The 16489-nt window shown below is 40.9% G+C and overlaps 1 protein-coding gene across 1 annotated transcript; it reads right to left on the reverse strand.

Moving 5' to 3' along the window:
- Positions 1-15289: 15289 nt before the first annotated feature.
- Positions 15290-16148, reverse strand: LOC124399783 (putative uncharacterized protein DDB_G0290521). Its single transcript, XM_046870959.1, has 2 exons — positions 16065-16148; positions 15290-15822 (listed from the first exon to the last, which is right to left on the reverse strand). Exons 1-2 carry the CDS (start codon positions 16066-16068, stop codon positions 15290-15292), a joined length of 537 nt encoding a protein of 178 aa, XP_046726915.1. The 5' UTR covers positions 16069-16148.
- Positions 16149-16489: the final 341 nt, after the last annotated feature.

Below are 16489 nucleotides of genomic sequence, written 5' to 3' on the forward strand. Positions count from 1 at the left end.
GTAAATGGCCAGTTTGAGGTTAAGATTTCCCTGACTCAAACAACACCATTTCCTTCAGGATGCATTTCCTTAAGGATGCGAGCAAGCAAGTGCTATTGGGAGGTGTGCAGAGGAGCACGAGGGATTAAAGAAAAAAAGAATAAAGTTGGAAAGAAGAGCTTGTCAGTGTCCATGAATGTTATTAGAGAAATAATCTCACTTTAGTATCCATGCACAATTCTTACAATATGACCTTTTTCATGGCAGTAATAACACTTGCGAGTTTCAGGAGGAGAGCCGGTTGGAAGCATAGGATTGCGGAAGTTTCTTAAGCGCTTTTAATGAGCAACGCTTTTTAAATTCACAACGAGTTGTTCAGCTAAACAAGACTTAAAATCCTCTAATAATAGTCCACTGACTCAGGACTATAGTTTGCTTCTGATAACCATCACTGTACCCCGCAAAATGTATAGTTTATCTGTAATAAATGGTGCAACCCAGATGAGGATGGGTTCCCCTTTTGAGTCTGGTTCCTCTCAAGGTTTCTTCCTTATGCCATCTCAAGGAGTTTCCTTGCCACAGTCGACCCTGACACTGTTATTAGTGTAAACTGTCCAGTAAAGCACAGGAGGCATGTTAAGCTTTCACATTAGAACATGAGACTGGTAAAGCTGCTATTCTCTGCGCATATAAGCGTGTGGCCGAAGCATACTGGCAGAGTTTCAGAAAGTGAATGTGTGACATATGTAGAGTTTGCTCATGAGAAGGCTACATTATTTGAGAAATGGTTTTAAAGCAGCTTTACACAGATAATGTAGTGAGAAAAATTAATAAGATGTACTGTAAGTGTAAGTTTCTCCCTGAACTCGCAGCAACTGTGTCGCATGGTCCTGCTGCTTAATTTCTAACTCCAACTCTTTCAGAGCAATCTGCACCCCAGGGTCTACAGAGCCAGCCTGTGGCTGCTTGGGGCGTTCAGCAGCATTCTCCATTCTTCTACTTCAGCTGCGACTTAGGCTCCCGCAGCGCCAAGGACTAAATTACGATCAACTCCCGGGCAAGCCGCCAATTCTTTTACATCACAGTCTAGGGTAGGGGTGCACAGCATTATTAAAGGCATGTGGTGGTGGATATTAGGTGGATGGGAGTATATTTGGTGTAAGTGTGATGGAGAATGGAAACACAAATGTATATTGTAAACACTTCTTTAACTCCCACACCAAAAACAGGGCAGAAACCTTCACCCAACAAAAATGGCAGCCACACCCCTACAATTGAACAAAACAACAAATATGTACAAATGTATAATACAGTAAGTATTATAGTGAGCTAATCATGGTCAGAACGGGACAGGGCAAACTCAGTCAGAACGGGTGTAGGTCAGTAACAGGAAATCACACAAAACATGGAACAGAATAACACGATCAAAGCAAAGCGAGCTCTTAAACCCAGCTTTCCTCTCGACTTTATAGGTCACCTCCTGCTGATGTCATCCAAAGGGATATGGGTGTGGCTAGTTAACATTATTGCAGGGAAGACCTGGTCTGGAGTCTTGTGATGGCATCTGCACACAAAACACACACTGCATAGAAATACAATACAACCAGCAAACAACTAACATTAACAATGGTTAATGTGCCCAGTGTTTTCAGAGGAAACTCAGGATACGCTGAGAAATTTTATTTGTGAAAAAGGAAAGTGGGCCAATTCTTTCTGTTTCCCTGAGTTTTTCAGAATCAATTAACCAAGATGGCTGAATGGATGAAACATTGGCCTTTCCAGTGAGAATGATGCAAGAATACAGAGCAACAACCAGCACTTCCTGCTAGTTCAGTGAATACAATATCATTCAATCCAGAAGAGCAATTATCCCAGAATTTGATTTTTGATTTACCAAAACTAGATGATGTGCAAATGTCAGTGATTCAAAACAAAGCTTTTTGTCATATTCCTAAAGCTTGCACAGGTCTGAAAGGAGAAAAATATTTTGTCCAAACAAATGATGGAGTTAGCTATTGCCTATTCAGGTTTGATTTTGGATGTAACTTTAAACATCACTGTATGTATATGTATTCCTTATTCTTGGCCAAATATATTGTGTGTGTACCATGTTAAGATGTCAGAATGAAGATAGTCCTTATGATCACCAAAGGAGGTTCCCACCGGCTGTTATGGGTACTGAAGATCTTACTGTTTGTGTAGGCAATTTTCCTATTTTTTATATTGTATTGTATGTGTTCCATATTAAGACATCTAATTTTAATTTCACTATATAATCTAGGTTCACTAGAGATGTTCTAATTAGTTGTAATGGTTCTTAAAGGCCTTACTGTTTGTGGATGTATTTTCCTTATTATTTGTCAGTGTATTATGTTAATTTGTATATGTTCTATGTTAAAACATCAGATTGCGGATAATTCAATGTTTAATGTAGGATGTCCCGATTGGTTGTGATGCTTCTTTGAAGGCCTTCATTCCAAACCCAGTTAAAATTTTTAATATAGCCGAATATTTAATAGAAATATGTCTAATAGGTTTGCTTAACTGGACAAAGCGATACCAGGTATGCCTAAGGTGATGACCCAGTGATGGTTTTAAATATACCATAATTTTAAGAGAAACCTCCATGGTAAGGATGCCAAATGAGATGGAGCAATAACCGGTGTGAATAAGGTGATTATCTGATGACAGGTAAGATTCTCTGAGAGCCGAAGAAGGACAACCTAAGGCTGTGCTTCACCGCCACTGGGCACCTGCCTAAGACAGGAGGTGTAATCTGTGTAAAGGGAGTAAATAAAAAAAAAACCCCATCAAATTGGGGACTATAAGAATTTACAGATTGCCTCATCCCAGATTCCACCCCACGCTATATAAAAATTAGCTCATTGGCAAAACGGCTTGAATTTCAAAGTATTTATCTTTTAGGAACTTGAGCCAATTTGGACTCGCGGCGTCACTGGCAGGGTGATGTCATGACCAGGATGCTATAAAATGAACATGTGAAGCCGGCACCAGCTTCTCTGTGTTTACGAAGTGCTCTGTGTGTATCTGTTATTGTTTGTCTATAGTTTGTCTCAAAAAGAAATTAAGAGAAAATTAAAGCATCAAAGAAAGCCAAGCACACTTTCTGGCTGCGTGTTCCTCACTGCACTATTATATTACAGGGGGGATACACACAGCTTGTGTGTGGCATGCTTGGGAGCGGAGCGCGCTAAGTCGGTTCTCCAGGGAGCCGACTGCAAGCACTGCGCTTGTAAGTCTCTGCGTTTGCTCTGCTCCCTCTGGGCACTCTTTGAGGAGGGTGCCCTTACTCCTCGCGGTTCCGGCCCCGCTCTTGCAAAGACAGAGCGGCATGGCAGGTTTTGGGGGTCGCAGATGGACCTTGCAGAGGGTTTTGAAATTGGCTTAATTTGAGATGAGCAGAAATTTCCTTGGTCCAGTCAGTTAAATGAGCGCTTTCTGACAACGGTGTCGCAACCTCCACATTGGGTGTCCAGGTCCTGGGAAAAGCCTTTGTCGGCCCGCCCCTTTTAGCCCCAAAGCGACGTTATACTCTCACATCAAGTACATTGGTATGGAGCGATGCCACATGTCGAAGGGACGCTAGCCAGCTATCTCTCACTGGGAATTGCCTCCTCCCTTAAGACCCCGACCCTATCCACAAACTACGTCGGCGCTCCTGGGGAAGGCTTATGCCTTAGCCAGTCAAGCCGCATACATGTATGACTTACATGTAGCTTCATTAATGTATGAAATACTAGAGCCTGTATCCAACAGTCTGTGTATTTGAGTAATTTAAACAATACCGGAAATGTGTGAAGTGAAAGTGTCCTTACAGTCACAAGAAAGGGAATGTTTATTGTCAGCAAGGTTATCAGATGAAGTTATAATTTGCATCCTTTGGAGCTAATGGAAGTTTCCCTGGTCCTGGCTGTGACAATTTCTGTAGATAATCTGCAAACCATCCTGATGATCCATTCTGCGTTGCTGATGTCTGTATTGAGGGTCCTGGCACTCCTCAAAGGCGACGCACTTCTGATAAGGGCTCCGGCGTCAAAGTGGAGAGCTATTATATGGCCTGGTGACATACTGTGGTCTCTGCATGCCATCATCAAGTCAAGTCAAGATTATTTCTATAGCGCTTTTCACAACAGACATTGTCTCAAAGCAGCTTTACAGAAATCAACAGTCAACAATCTCGGTCAACAAACAGTCTCAAATGGTTTGTAGCCAAACACAGAAAACATTTTCTGTTTTACATTTTCCTAACAAGGTTAGGAATTGGCCTACTTCTGAAAATCCTACTGAATTCAGAGCATTCATAGGCTTGTGTTCATATTACAGATGTTTTATCTGTAAGTTTGCACAATTGACACAGCCACTGCATGCACTTACTCGAAAAGGCAAAGTGTTTGTTTGGACTAAAGTAGAGCTGGAAGCTTTTGTTTCACTTTGCCATGCGTTAACCAATGATCCTATCCTTTCGTACCCTGACTTTTACAAAGAGTTTTTGCTTTTTACTGATGTGTCAAACACGGCAATTTGATGTGTTGAGGCCCAGATCCAACACCAGCTTCTTCAAGGTGGGACGTGACTGGAGCTGGCCAAATTTCAGGATGCCTCAGGATGGGGAGAGAAAGAGAAGCAGTGGAGGAAAATTAGCGTAGCTGCTGTTCATGATATTAACAGCACAAATTGATAATGTGCATGTGATCAGATGTTCTGGAGCACAAGGTTATGATGTAAGACGTATGTTACGTGTAGGCTTTGCTTAAAAGATACGTTTTTAATCTGCACTTAAACTGGGAGAGTGTGTCTGAGCCCCGAACACTGTCAGGAAAACTATTCCAAAGTTTTGGAGCTAAGTGTGAGAATGATCTACCGCCTTTAGTGGACTTTATTATTCTAGGAACTACTAGAAGTCCAGAGTTTGAGATCTCTTGTAGCGTGTTAAAAGACTGAATAGATACATGGGAGCTGAACCATTTAGTGTTTTATAAGTTATTAGCAGTAGTTTGTAGTCGATTCGAAACTTAACAGGTAGCCAGCAGAGGTGGGAAGTAACGGAGTACAAATACTTTGTTACTGTACTTAAGTAGATTTTTCTGGTATCAGTACTTTACTCCACTATTTATTTTTCAGACAACTTTTTACTTTTACACATTACATTTTTACACAAATATCTGTACTTTTTACTTCTTACATTTTGAAAACCGGCTCGTTACTTTAGTTTTAATCCATTGATTTGGTGAAATATATATTTTTTATTTTCACTGCGCACCGATTTAAGCCGCACAACCGATTTCCTGTTACTGCGCGTCTTTTTCAATCCGCTGGTGTATAAATTTCTGACTCTCACTCTTTACGAAGATAAGAATCAGCAGGCAGAAGCAGTAAGAAGTTTGGGGTTAACGTGGATGAGACAGAGGGAGTCAGTGATGTAAACATGACTGAGATCAGACACATTCATGATGATCATCATCTTTTCTCTGCTTGTGTTCTATATGTGGATGTTCAGACTGGATACATTCATTAGGTAACAACATTTTTAATTAGTTTTGTATTCATATATATACAGTATATATATATATATATATATATATATATATATATATATATATATATATATATATATATATATATAATTATATTTGGCTATTAAAATTATTGTAAATGGCACTAGATGTTATTAACACGCCATCAATTCAGCACGCATTTCTGTTTTTACCATTTTTATAAAAAAAAATGTAAATACATAAATAACTAAATATAAAAGAGGCGAAATTAAAACCTCCAGCAAAACATACACTTACTCACGACGTCCCTTCTTTACTTAGATATAGAATAAATAAATAAACTCCACCGAAAAATAATTTTAATCAGTAAACTTTTGTTTTATTTTTGCACAAAGTCTCAAATCAAACACCAAATCCGCCATGTTTTACACATCTAACCCTCTGGGTGGCGTTTTGTGGGTTTTTCCCTTATAATGGCGACACGAACATAAATTACTGTCTTTATTGATCGTACAGATAAAAACAATACATCATTTAAATCTGTAAAATGTCTATGATTCTATATATAAAAGCTTCTTGATTTGACTTGAGGAGGTGCACTTTCTCCGGTATCACCTCATTAACTGTCCGTGTGGAAACATAGCAAAGGCTTTTAATGATGTCCACACATCTCTGCACTGCTATAGCCTTTATATTTAACCACTGTACATATGCTTACATATATATCACATGCTGTAAATATATTTAACGCGTTCCTACTAGTGTGTAGCACTCTTATAACCAACCCTAGGCCACTGCATAAAACACTCGTGGAACCACGCCAACCACTGTGGATTCTTATGGACCAGAATCAGACGATAAGGGTCGTCTCACAGGAGCAAAGGTAAGCAATAAGTATAACAGTATAATCAATTAATCACACAGAATAAAGTAAAATAAGGAACAGAGTCATTCAGTAGGGCAAAGACTGTAGTATGTTTTCATTGGTTATTTTTATCCCTCAAAACTTCTTTTAAATTGGTAATAAAATAATAGTGAATTGAATAATAAAACTCAAAATAACAAAAAGTGTATGAAAATTCAAAAACCCAAATCAAAGTTCAGATTCTGAATACAAATAAACAAAACAGTAAAATAATGAATTTCACACGCTGAATTTCAAAATCAATGTTTCAGTTTTTGCATTCAACTCAATCTTAATGTCCAGTTGAGTTTAAGTTCGATAACTCAATTTCAAGTTCAAAAATATAAAACAATGTTCATCAAAGAGTGGAAGAAAAAATTTAAATCCAGTAGAGAGAAGAAAAAAAAATGTTTGATCCACTGAAGGTCCAGGCAAAAAAAAACTTAGGAAAAATTAGTTTGATCCTACCAGTTCGGCAGACTTCACACTCTTTACTCTGTTTCCAGGTATGAAGTGATGGAATGGCTCGCCAGTCCCGACCGGAATACGAATATTTAGCAAGGACAGGATTCAGTAACAATTCTCACAAAAAAATAAAAACCCAGCCAATGAGTAGAATAAATAAAAAATAAAAAAAAGTTGTTTTTCCCCAAAAAAGATTTATATTGTATTGTATTGCGTCAGTCTCATCAATTCCCGTTCAAACGAACACACAATACTGGTCTCAAAACACAGAGTTTAAAAAACTTATCACAGCTGTATATTTAACTTTTTAATAATCTAATCGCTGGATTACTAAACAGAGGATTCCAATTACAATTTGTGCAATCGCGGTTTCTCTCGGTCAAGTTCACTCTCATTCTGCCTGCTTGTCTGCTAACGTTCTGCAAGGGGCGGGACTAACATTTCACCTCGCCAATGAGCAATCGGCTCAAAAGCATTTAAAATTTTAATTATAAAGAAATTTTCCTGCATTTTTCTTCTTTCTTTTTCTATATATTTATACATTTTATAAAAATAGTAATTATATAAAATGCCAATAAAATGCTAGTGACCTAGGTTAATGACCTGGGTTACACTCTCCCCTCCTGAATGTATGCAAGTCCCTCTGCATGCTGGAGTTAAGATGATTTTAATAGGAGAGTAAGTTCTAGGGGGACTCAGATCTTCCAAAGAAGTAGTAATTACTGTACTCAGACTGGAGAACAGGGATTGAATGACTAAACTGATAGGATTAATCAGTTGTGGGTAATGAAATCTTTTTGGAGCTTCACATTGTCTGCTTGAACGTCTGAGAATTTCAGTTTCAGTTTCCTCACTCTGGTTCTCTTGGGAGTCTTTGAGAGTTGCACTTTCCCTTTGAGTGGAAGGCTTACTTTCATCTCCTCCAATTGCATTTTCAGGTGATTCACTGTCAGCATCTGGCCGCTCTTGATTTGTAACCTGTGCCATATCTCTTCCAGATTCCACAACTGAGCTTTCTTCAAGAACTTCAACTTCAAGCTGACCTGATAGGCTCTCCTCTACTGGTTGTCCTGGGGTAGGATGATCGTCTTTCCCTGCATTGGAAGATTCCACATCAGGTAAGTCTCTATTCACGGGATCTTCCGGGATAATATGTTCTTCATCCTTTTTCATCACAGGTTCAGCTCCAGGTAAGTGGACGGTTCTTTTCCTGGTGAAAGGAGGGATTGGTTTTGAGTTAGACAGAATTCTGGTTTCAATCTCGAAGGGTTTTTCAGGATCATAATAGTCCACTGGACTACAGTCTGACTCTGAATGCTCACTCATGCTTTCAAACGCCTCAGGTTCCTCAGCACATCTGGCTCTAGTTCTGGGTTTCTGAATCACGTTCCTTTTGACGGATTTATCAGACTCACTTGTCGACAGGAATCTACAAGGTAGCAGAAGATCCCTGTGCAGAGTTCTCAGAGGTCCATCCTTTCTTTCTGGTTTTACTGTGTAAATGGGTAAGTCACCTGCTTTCTTTGTTACCACGTAAACATCAGGTTCCCACTTGTCTGCAAGCTTGTGTTTGCCTTTCAGACGTACATTTTTCACAAGTACACGATCACCGACTTCAAGAGTGGAGGCAACAACAAGTTTTTTCATACCTCTTCTTATTGTATGTGTGCATTAGAGGTTTTACATACTCCTTCCATCTTGACTTTTCCTTGTTGTTCAAGGTTCCTAACATCACATGTAGAAGTGTTCGATTAAAGCGTTCTACCGGATTGCCTCTCGGATGGTAGGGAGTGGTTCTGATCTTGGATATTCCAGCACATTTGCACAGCTCTTTAATTGTGTGTGACTCAAAGTCTGTACCTTGGTCACTATGGAGCTTTTCTGGGAATCCGTAGTGCACCAGAAAATTGTCCCATAGACACTTGGCTACTGTCTGGGCTTTCTGATTCCGCATTGGTACAGCAACAGCGTAGTTGATGAAATGATCAGTTATCCCCAGTATGTCCTTGGTGTTACTTTGGTCAGGCTCTAGTGACAGGAAATCCATACAAACTAACTCTAGCGGTCTGCTGGTTCTGATGTTTACCAAAGGAGCAGCTTTCTCTGGCAGAGTCTTTCGTCGAACACAACGTTCACAGGTTTTGACCTTCTTTTCTACTGCTGAGGCCATCTTAGACCAGAAGAACCTTGTTCGAACAAGGTCGAGAGTACGCTCGATGCCCATGTGACCCATTTCATTATGGAGTTCCTTCAAGACTGTAGCACGAATATCAGCAGGTAAAGCCAGTTGGTATGACGGATCTTCTTGCTCTTGTCTTCTCCTGAACAGTATACCATTTCTCAAAAACGATTCCATTCTTTGAATCATGGAATTAATTAAAATGGAACAGACTTAAGACAGGGCTTTTCCTTGGATTCCAGTTGTTGGATGACTATTCTAATTTCTGGATCCGTTCTCTGTCTTTCCCGCAGGTCTTCCTCAGACAGTTTGGGAATCTCTGTGAACTGGTAAGTATCCTCTTGTTGGAAGGCTTTTGGTAAAGCATCCACATCAACAGCAAGGGATTCCACTAAAGTCACAGAGGGGTGTAAAGAATTAGGATCAACACCGGACTGATCAATTTGATGACGTTCACAGATAGCTGTTATTACTTCTGCAGGAACAACCGTTGATGAGTCTTCTGTCAGGTGATGGTGAGTAAACTGTCTAATTCTTTCCCTTTCTTTTTGTGTTTCCAGATCATCAGGAACTTCCTCTTGTGGACGTCTCGTCAACCCAGCCGCATTCTGATTCCTACTTCCAGCCCGGTATTGTATTTTGAAGGTAAAGGTCGACAGACTCGACAACCACCTGTAGCTGGTAGCATCCAATTTTGCGGAGGTTAAGATGTATGTCAGCGGGTTACTGTCAGTTACCACGGTGAAATCAGCTCCATAGAAGTAATCGTTAAATTTGGCAGTAACGGCCCACTTCAACGCCAGAAATTCTATCTTGTGTGCTGGATATTTTGCTTCACTCCTGGTAAGTCCCTGGCTTGCAAAAGCAATGACTCTCTTCTGTCCATCTTGTTTCTGATACAGTGCTGCACCAAGGCTGCTGGTACTAGCATCAGTGTGCAAGACATATGGCAGTTTGGGGTTGGCAAATCCTAACACTGGAGCGGATGTAAGTTTTGCAATGACAGTGTCAAATGCTTGCTGACACTCTTTGGACCATCTTTCTCCAAACTGACCCTTTGGATCGAAATAGTGCTTACTCTCCTCCATTTTCTTTCTGCGATCCTTTTGCAGTGGAGGATATCCAGCCGTAAGATCGTTAAGAGGCTTCACAATCTTTGAATAGTCCTGTACGAACCTCCTGTAGTAACCTGAGAATCCGAGGAAAGATCTTAACTCCTTTAGATTCGTTGGTTTTGGCCAGGTTTTTAGGGCTTCTACTTTCGAAGGGTCAGTTTCCACTCCATTCTGGGATACAATATGGCCCAAGTATCTGACAGCTGTTTGACAGAACTTACACTTTTCTGGTGAAAGCTTTAACCCAAAGTCTCTGAGTCTTTTCAGCACCTGCATCAATCGTGTCTCATGTTCCTCCAAAGTTTTTGAAAAAACTATGAGGTCGTCAATAAACACAAGTACTTCCTTCCGGTTCAGGTCTCCCATACAACGCTCCATTAGCCGTTGAAACGTGCTTGGTGCATTGGTGATTTCTTGCGGCATCCGGTTAAATTCCCAGAATCCTAATGGGCATACAAAGGTGTTTTTTTGCTTATCAGACTCTTCCATCTCAATCTGATAATATCCGGACTTCAAGTCAAGGACTGAGAACCATTTTGATCCGGTCAAGACTGAGAAAGCTTCTTCCAAGTTAGGAAGGGCATAGGCATCCTTTATGGTCTGGGAGTTTAATTTCCGGAAGTCAATGCACAGGCGCACAGAGTTATTCTTCTTCCGAACAACAACTATTGGAGACGAAAATTGAGATTCTGACTCCCTGATGACACCTGCTTCCAGGAGCTCTTGAAGATGCTTCCTGACGGTAGACTGTGCAGAGAGTTTGCTACTAATAGACCACTAGGTAAGGATGTTGTGGTAGTTTGTTCCACTGAAACCCACTTTTCAAAGAGAGGGCCTTTCACTTGAATAAGTCCATTCAGAACTACAGTGTACCCTGCTGGTACAACCTCTTGTTGGCTCCCTTTCAGCTTAACACATGCCACCGCTCCACTGGAAGCTGAAAGTTTTCTCTGCTCAAGTACATTTATCACAGCTTGATAGCCATAGCAAGTTGACTTGAGAGTGGTTGTGTTCTCTTGAGTGCAGTTGGTATATAACACATCAAGCGAATTGGTACCAATTAGGATCTGTGGTATGTTCGTCAAATCAGGGACTACCAGAGCTAAGGTTGGAACTTCTGCTTCCACCCCAAGGAAATTTTCTGGAAACTTCAGGTTAAGTTCGACATAACCCAAATAGGGTACAACTTGTCCATTGTCTCCCTCTACTTCTAGAAGATGATCCAAGGATTTCATGGGGTGCTTGCATAAGTATTTATCATAGTAGGACTTAGGAATGGTTGTCACCTGCGAACCGGTGTCTAGGAGGCAGTTCACTTCTCTTCCTTCAATTTGGATTATGGCAGTGCACCTTGTTCCTACTAAGCCGGTTGGTAATCCATGACATTGGGACTTATGAGCATGCTGGTGAAACAGATATCCATTGTTCTTAGGGCATTGGTCTCTTCTAGTCTCCGTTCGCCCTGCAACAGAGACGGACTTCAGTTTAAAGACTTAGAGCTGAAAGCATTCTGGAGGTCCCATTTGGCCTGTCGCTCTCTTAATTCACTGCGCTTCACATCCACTTTGCGAGGGTTTGCATTATTCTCGCAGTTAAAAGCAAGATGTCCATCCTCTCCACAATGAAAGCAATAACCAAGATGGGGTCTGTTGTGTGATTGCCAGGTGGGTCTTGGATTCTTGTTCAGGTCAAGTTCTCTAGGTTTGGGTCGGTATTCCTCAGGAAAAGTGCTCAAAGCTGGAGGCTTCTCTTGACGTTCCCCTTGAAATCTTGGGACAAGATGAGCATGAAACTCAGCTATCTTTTGTCTTAATTCAGAAATTTCATCCACCTTGGGGCTCTTTTCTTTGCGAACAGGCTCAATCTTCATCATGGTAATTTGTGATTGAAGTTTTGCGACTTCTTTCTTCAGATTTTCACTTTCAGACTTTTCAACTTTGCTTTTAGGCTTAACCGATTTTGGTTTTGCACTTAACTGACTTTCTAATTCATCATTGGGCTCACCAGGTAGGTCGGTGCAGTATACGGACTGTTGGTGAGTCGCTGGCCGTAGCTTAAGTGGAACAGGAGCATGTCTGTTTATTCCAAGATGCTTTCTCATCCTTTCTTCCTTCAGTGACTGCTTGTCTTCTGCAGTACGCATAAGTACTACAAATTCAGCAAAAGAAGGGGGTGCATCTTTCTTCCCTTCCAGCTGTAAATCAACAATCAAGCTGTTGTCCCAGCAACCCCTGCAAAATTGCTTGAGGAGACAATGGTTCCGTTCAGCTTCAGCAATACCAATTCAATTCAATTCAATTTAATTCATTTTTATTTGTATAGCGCTTTTAACAATGAACATTGTCTCAAAGCAGCTTTACACAGATAATGTGGTGATTAAATGTAAATATGTTCTTTGTAAGTATGTTTGTCCCTGATGAGCAACTGTGGCAAGGAAAAACTCCCCGAGATGGCATAAGGAAGAAACCTTGAGAGGAACCAGACTCAAGAGGGAACCCATCCTCATCTGGGTTGCACCAAATGTCCATTTGAAGCATATATACAAAGTTGCGGGGTACAGTGATGATGATCAGAAGCAAACTGCACTCCCGAGTCAGTGCAGCAGGCCGCCAAAACCAACTACAGTCCAATCCGTCCTCAATAGCACCCGTTCTACTCCGGAATTATATGGAACCACCCAAGGTGTTGATAAGAGACCGTCCCAAGCTGCACAGAAGTGTGAAGATCCACGGAGGGAGAGGGGCAGGAACAGTGGTCACTGGAGCCTCAGGAGCATGTTTAATTCGACCGAGAGAGAGAGAGAGAGAGAGAGAGAGAGAGAGAGAGAGAGAGAGAGGGTGACGGAAGAGAAGGATATGGATTATTAAGTGTAACTATTGGTGTATGAAAGTTAATGTCACTGTGCAGTTTGGACTCCGGCAAGACTCGCTATGGCAGCATAACTAAAAGGGAGAACCAGAAGGTAACACAGACATGAGGGATCTCTGGGATAAGAGACGACCCACCACACCACCGTCAACAAACCTGAGTGAACGTGTGAATGTGAGGGACGACAGCATACAAATATACCAGTTCACCAAACACTCTATATCCATGTTCCCTCCAGATCTGTGCCTTTACCTAAGAAAAATCTACTGATAAAAGGCTTGACTAAATAAATAAGTTTTCAACCTCGACTTGAACACTGAGACTGTGTCCGAGTCCCGAACACTGATTGGAAGGCTGTTCCATAACTGTGGGGCTTTATAAGAGAAAGATCTGCCCCCTGCTGTAGTCTTCATTATTTGAGGAACCAACAGATAGCCAGCACCTTTTGATCTAAGTAGGCGTGGAGGATCATACTGGTACAGAAGTTCACTCAGATACTGCGGTGCGAGACCGTTAAGTGCTTTATACGTCAATAGTAATATTTTATAATCAATGCGAGATTTGATTGGGAGCCAGTGTAGACTAATTAAAACAGGGGTGATGTGGTCGTATTTCCTAGATCTAGTGAGGTACCTTGCTGCAGCATTCTGGACTAACTGAAGCTTATTTATGCACTTACTCGCACACCCAGACAGTAAAGCGTTACAGTAGTCTAATCTAGAAGTAACAAAAGCATGAACTAGTTTTTCTGCATCCTGTAACGACATCATATTTCTAATTTTAGCAATATTTCTAAGGTGAAAGAAGGCGATCCTGGTGATATTATTCACGTGAGACTCAAAGGAAAGACTCGGGTCAATAATCACACCGAAGTCTTTGACAGCCGTACATGCTGAAACAGAAACACCATCCAGAGATGCTACATAGTCGGAAAGTTTATTTCTAGCTGCATGTGGTCCTAGTAAAAGTACTTCCGTCTTATCTGAGTTGAGCAGAAGAAAGTTATTAAGCATCCACTGTCTAATGTCCTTTACACACTTCTCAACATTGTTAAGCTGATCTAGCTCATCTGGCTTTGCTGAAATATACAGCTGTGTGTCATCAGCATAGCAATGGAAGCGAATCCCATGTTTATGAATGATTTCACCAAGAGGCAGCGTATATAAAGAGAAAAGCAGTGGGCCCAAGACAGATCCTTGAGGAACACCAAACTTTACCTCATAGAGTGTGTAGAACTCACCATTTACATCCACAAACTGATAGCGATCAGTCAAATAAGACCTGAGCCAAGAGAGAGCTGTTCCCTTTATTCCTACAACGTTCTCAAGTCTAGCAAGCAGTATAGTGTGATCAATGGTGTCAAAGGCTGCACTAAGGTCGAGCAAAACAAGTAAGGAGACAAAACCCTGATCAGAGGCCAATAACAGGTCATTTACCACCTTAACTAGCGCCGTCTCTGTGCTATGATGAGGCCGAAATCCTGACTGATACATTTCAAAAATGTTATTCATAAGTAGGTGTGAGCATAACTGCTGTGCTACAACCTTTTCTAAAATTTTGGATATAAAGGGGAGATTTGATATCGGTCTGGGGTCATGGGTCAAGGTCAGGTTTCTTAATAAGGATTTAGGTACATAACCAGTGCTAATGGAAGAGTTAATTATTTTTAAAACAGGTTTGATTACCTCTGGAGTTATCTGTTTAAAGAAACTAGTAGGCAAGGGATCGAGAATGCAGGTTGATGGTTTTGATGAGGAGATTAATGAAATTAAGTAATTCTCATGAATAGGAGTGAAGCTTTGTAGTTAATTGTCCGTTATAATTACACTGCTGTCTACAGGGTTACTTGTAAAATAATTTGGATTTATATTAACCGTCTGGATTTCTTGCCTGATGTTTTCAATTTTATTATTAAAAAAGTTCATGAAATCATTACTACCTATTGATGGTGTGCATGTTAGTGCAGTGCTTTTATTCCCTGTTAATTTTGCTACCATGGATACCACCTCGTCTAATTGCAGTGCTCAACATCTGTGGAATTTTTTGATTGACATCATAACAGTCAGCATATATCTGTTAATCAATGTATAATTATTCTATGTACCTGAAGTAATGAATAATTAATGTTTAATCACCTTTAGAGTATAAGATTTAATTAGCTTGCCTGCTTATCAGGTCAAGACCTTAAACCTAGCTTAAACTAGCTTATTTAGCTTGCTTAAAATAACCACAACAGGAGACCAGTTAGAAAAGACCACCATGTTTATTCATTAGACCCAGAAAAGCTTATGTGGGTACAGGCACTCAGAGGGAAACACTCACAGATAGGGAGATAAGAGCCAGAAGGCTCAAGAAACCTGTAAGGAAAAGGAGTTTCAAAGGGAAGGTCAACAGAAGGTATTTGGTCAGGCTCAATCATGATGACACTGGCAGGTGTAGAAGGCGCAGGGGAAGGACTGCGAGGAGAAGTAGGAGAATAGGATGGAGAGCCAGATGGATAAGGAGTTGGAGGACGAGGCGGAGTGTCAGGCGCAGTATCAGTGTCAGAATCATCATGAGTAGAACCAGCAGGAAGAATCACCACAGGGTCAGTCTGAGTGCCCACATCCATGGTAGAAGGAGAAGTGTGAGAAGCAGAGGAAGTATCAGGACGAACAGGGTCGTCAATAGGATTGACCAAATAATTGCCCAGATCATCAAGCAGGCGACCAATCTGGAAGTGGCGGTAGGAAATAGAATGGACCCTAGGGTAGGGGCTTCCAACGTAAGGTTTGCCCTTGGTAACCTTATAACGAGCTACAACACAAGAAAGAGAGCACAGGGCAAGGGTCAATGGATAGCCTGGTGGCAAATAAGTAGGAAGGAACCAGTACAACACAGTAGGTGTTGAACTAGCGCACAGCCAAGCATGAAGGGCAAAACAGCAGTATAATCAAGTATAATCATAATATTAGCAAAAGTGCATAAGAGCATAAGGATAGAAGGTTTAAGGAAAATATATAACCATAGAAATAAGAATAAAATGAGAAGAGACTTACGCATAATCGAGGAAGAAGAAAATAAGAAATAATCCAAGTGAGTTGAAGAGCAAAACCAAAATGAAGTGGCTACAACGAAAGCTGAGACCAGAATGAGGAGACAAAGTGAGTTTTAAAAATAAAGCCCTCAAAAGGCCGGAAATAATGGGAAATAAGTAAGAGAAATCACGTGGGGGAAATGACGACAGGAAAAGGAAGAACCAGGGTGAACCAGAAATAATGGGATTTGAAATAGACCACGTGATGACTAGTAATTAGTGGGAAGGGCCTAAAAACCGAGCAATAGGGACATAATGGGATTTGACCCAAAATCATGTAAATCAAGGAAGGAGGCGCCTAAAGGCGCCTGCACATAAATAAGAGACGAGCTCAGCAGTCTAGGCACTTGGTCATTGGTGTGCAGTTCGTGCTACAGCAGGAGCAAC

The sequence above is a fragment of the Silurus meridionalis genome, chromosome 17 (genome assembly GCF_014805685.1).
Source record: "Silurus meridionalis isolate SWU-2019-XX chromosome 17, ASM1480568v1, whole genome shotgun sequence".
Taxonomy (NCBI): Eukaryota; Metazoa; Chordata; class Actinopteri; order Siluriformes; family Siluridae; genus Silurus; species Silurus meridionalis.